General features: G+C 36.7%; 1 protein-coding gene across 1 annotated transcript in view; it reads left to right on the top strand.

Annotated features, from left to right (window-relative positions):
• Window positions 1-974: 974 nt before the first annotated feature.
• AKAP11 (A-kinase anchoring protein 11) overlaps window positions 975-3,363 on the top strand; it is a gene marked incomplete at its 5' end in the record, with an annotated part of 24,882 nt that continues 22,493 nt past the window's right edge. The window contains one exon of the mRNA XM_079902932.1: window positions 975-1,053. Within this exon, the coding sequence (XP_079759058.1) occupies window positions 975-1,053 (79 nt within the window). The remainder of the gene's footprint in view (window positions 1,054-3,363) is intronic.

Here is a 3,363-nt window from a genome sequence, read left to right as displayed (position 1 = left end):
CCCTATTTAGGACTCTTGTTTACTCACCAAGAATGGGACACAAAACAAAAAAGCGTTAAGTGAAAAGTTTATTATTGTAACATAAAGGTGTTCCAAGGGAAAATACTCTATTTTTGCTCCATTTGTGAAATCTGTCTAAAACTACATTCTCTCTAATTATAAAAGATGGTGAGGGAACTCTACTGTGTTACTTTCTCCCCCCATCTGCCTTTGTATCTTTTCAAAGATGATTTTTGTTTCTTTGCTTTATCAGAAGTATGAGTCATGTCATCTCATGCCGGATCCACTTTTATGGACTGTTGCGTAGATATTCTCTCATAGGTTTTTTTTCTTTGTGAGGTTAATATTTTACTTATGTTTTAAGTTGAACACAAAGCTATGGAGTAGGATTCAGTAAGTGTATTTTTCTTCAATGAGTGAAGCGAGTGTAAACGTGGAATTAAATTTAGTTTCTTTTTTATTAATATAAATTCTGAGGTACTATTCTAAAAACAGATAATGTGAGTTTCAGGTGGCATGAGTATATTTGTCTGGAGTGTTTTTCTTTCTTTAGTATATCTCTTATGTGGTTTTTTGTTTTGTTTTGTTTTTAAATGATTCTTCATAGGTCCATACCGGATTCTTTAGTACTCAGCTTTGAAAAGGGTGTTCTATTAGGTCAGCTGTTCAGGAATATTGCAGGTAATGAACTGGGGTAGCTTGAGGTGTCAGATCCGGGATGTTGTATCAGAGCCCCTTGATCTTCCCCTACTTCCGTGTGACTGTTTCTTCCCTCAGGGGCTTGGCCTGTTGCACCTCCACCTTCAGGTGAGGTAATGGGTCAGTAGTTTCTTGCCTGGTGAAGCCTCCAGTGAGTTCGAGTTTAATCTTTGCTCTTGTTGACTTTAGTCAGCAGCTGCAAAGGTCATTGCTGTCTCTCATCTCTTTTCCCAACACCGCCCTCTCTGCAAGGTTAGGGGTCTGAGAAAGTAAAGATGCTCTGTGTGCTGGTCCTCTGTCCTTCCAAGTTGTGTGTAATGGCTGCCCTCCTGGCATTGTGGGACTGCACTCTAGGTAATTCAGTCTCTCTCCTGTTTCTGGCATCTAGAGTGCTTCTTTATTTCCCTCTATTACGAAGTGTGGTGAACAGCTTTTCAAGCTTATATACACTATAGAGAAGAGGGTAAGAGCCTGGGTGCTAGAATTTGAAGATTTGGATTTGCATCTCAGCCCTCTGCTGCTTACTGTGTGGGCCTGGTGAATTGTTAACCCCTTCCTCTTGCCTCTGTTTTTCTCACGGTAGAACTGGAGTACTGCTCTGCCAGTCCTAAGGATTAAATGAGATGTGCAAGGAAATCTCTTAGCACAGCAATTGGTGCATTATAAACTCTCCTTAGAACCCTCGCTGCTCCAGGAGCATCAGTTCCTTTGATGAATTCCCAGAAATAGAACGGTTGTGTCATAGGATAGGAATATTTTCAGGGTTCTGACATGCAGTACAAAATTGCCCTCCAGAAAGGTGGTGCCGGTTTACTCAGGAGATGAATTTGAGTGTTTCACTTTGCTGGCACCCTTGTGTTGGCCTCTATGTTTTATATGTTTTATGTGAAGTTTGAGGCAAGTCCACTTGCCCCTGAGGGTTTTTGGCAGCTGAAAAAAAAAGGAGAGTGACTTGGCCTGGGACAAAGAAAAGAATTATTTTCTTGCCTTGGTTACATAGACCTGTGTATTTACACCTTGTTTTGAGAATTTTGGTCCTTTTGATCATTTTGGTCCGTAAGTAAATATTTAATTTTTCTCTTACCTATGTTTTATGGTTTCCCAAGTGCCTCCCCTAAATTTTCCATTTGATTCTTACAATAAACTTGTCCAGTAAGTAGGGTAATATACATCGAGGTAATATACATCATACACACCTATGTAATATACATGGAGGAAACAGATGCAGAGATATTGCAATTTACCTAGAGGAAACAAAGCTAATGAGAGGTACAACAGGGACACAAATGCTACTTTTCTGCATCCTGGTGTATGGTTCTTTATCTTGTGCTATCGGGACCTCCCTTGCCTGACAATTTTGCTGCAATTCCAGTCATTAATCAAATTTTATTGTTCAAGAGACCACTAGGATTTTTCTTAGTTCAGAATAGAATAGGAATTTTTTGTCTAAAAAAGAATTCTTTGTGAAAAATCAGAATATAGAAATCTCCAAAGGGAGGTGCATGTGTGTGCCTGCCTGCACACACACTTAGTTTTATCTCTGTTGTGGAAGAATATAAAATTAGAACTCCACTAAAATTTAGGGGTTTTTTTTTTTTCAGTTTTGCAGGGGACTAGGTTGTGGTTTTGCCTATAAATGTTTTCATAGTATAAATTGATATTAAGTAAATGTCTTGAAAACCTCAACTAGGTAATTCTTGAGAAGACCAGTTTGATTGAAACTAATTAGCCATTTCTCAAATCTTTATTGATTCAATTTTTTTAGTGTTCAGTGATTTAGTATTCAGTTCTCACTCCTGCCCTTTACTGTAATAAAACATTTTCCTTGTAAGACTCTGATCCAAATGGGCTATATTTGCCTTGTTCTCCTCCGTATCTATAGCATGTAGTGCAAGTAGATTTTGAATGAAGGGACAAGTTACTGTGGTCAAATGTGGATATTGAGTGGTTAATGCCCAGGTTGATTTAAGCTCTAAAAGATACTTCATTAAAGCATTGATAAAAAGCTGAGACTTAGTTTCAGAGTTTCTCCCAAGGAGGATGTGTATGTGTGTGTGTATAAACACATGTCTGTGCATGTGTTTTAAATACTACAGTATTAATCATTTAACTTGGATGTTTTTGAACTCTCGTCATTGGTATGCTGTTGAGATTCCTATATAAGGGCTTTGTTTTTATCTGATTTTATTTGATATGTACAGATTTCGTATTCTCATTTGTTTGTTATTAAACCTTTCTGCCCAAGAAATAAGAATGTTTAGAGCATTCACAGTTGCTGTAGGGATAGAGTGACTTTTAGGAGGCAAGAAGGCTGAGATTCTTTTTGTGACGTTCTCTGCTTTAGATTTTTAAAAGGCTTTTGAAATATTTCTTATTGAGGCTTTCAAATATTTTCTTATTTGTAATAAAAAAGGGCAGTGAGATTGACTAGATATGGATAAACTAGTTTATAATCATTTTGAACCTAAAAAGATTTTTGTAATAATTTGGTATCTCGTTAAGGTGCCAATATTCGTATTTTTCAAATATTCATGTTGGATTGCTTAATAAATTTTTACGTCTCAGAATTCTTTTTTTTTCTTTTGTAAATGACTGAATTTAAAAAAGTTAGCACAAAATGCTTGCTTGAATCACTAAGATCAATAAAATAGTTATTTTCTTTTA

Source organism: Stenella coeruleoalba (genome assembly GCF_951394435.1).
Source record: "Stenella coeruleoalba genome assembly, chromosome: 18".
NCBI classification, from domain to species: Eukaryota; Metazoa; Chordata; class Mammalia; order Artiodactyla; family Delphinidae; genus Stenella; species Stenella coeruleoalba.
This window is presented reverse-complemented; position numbering and strand designations above follow the sequence as displayed.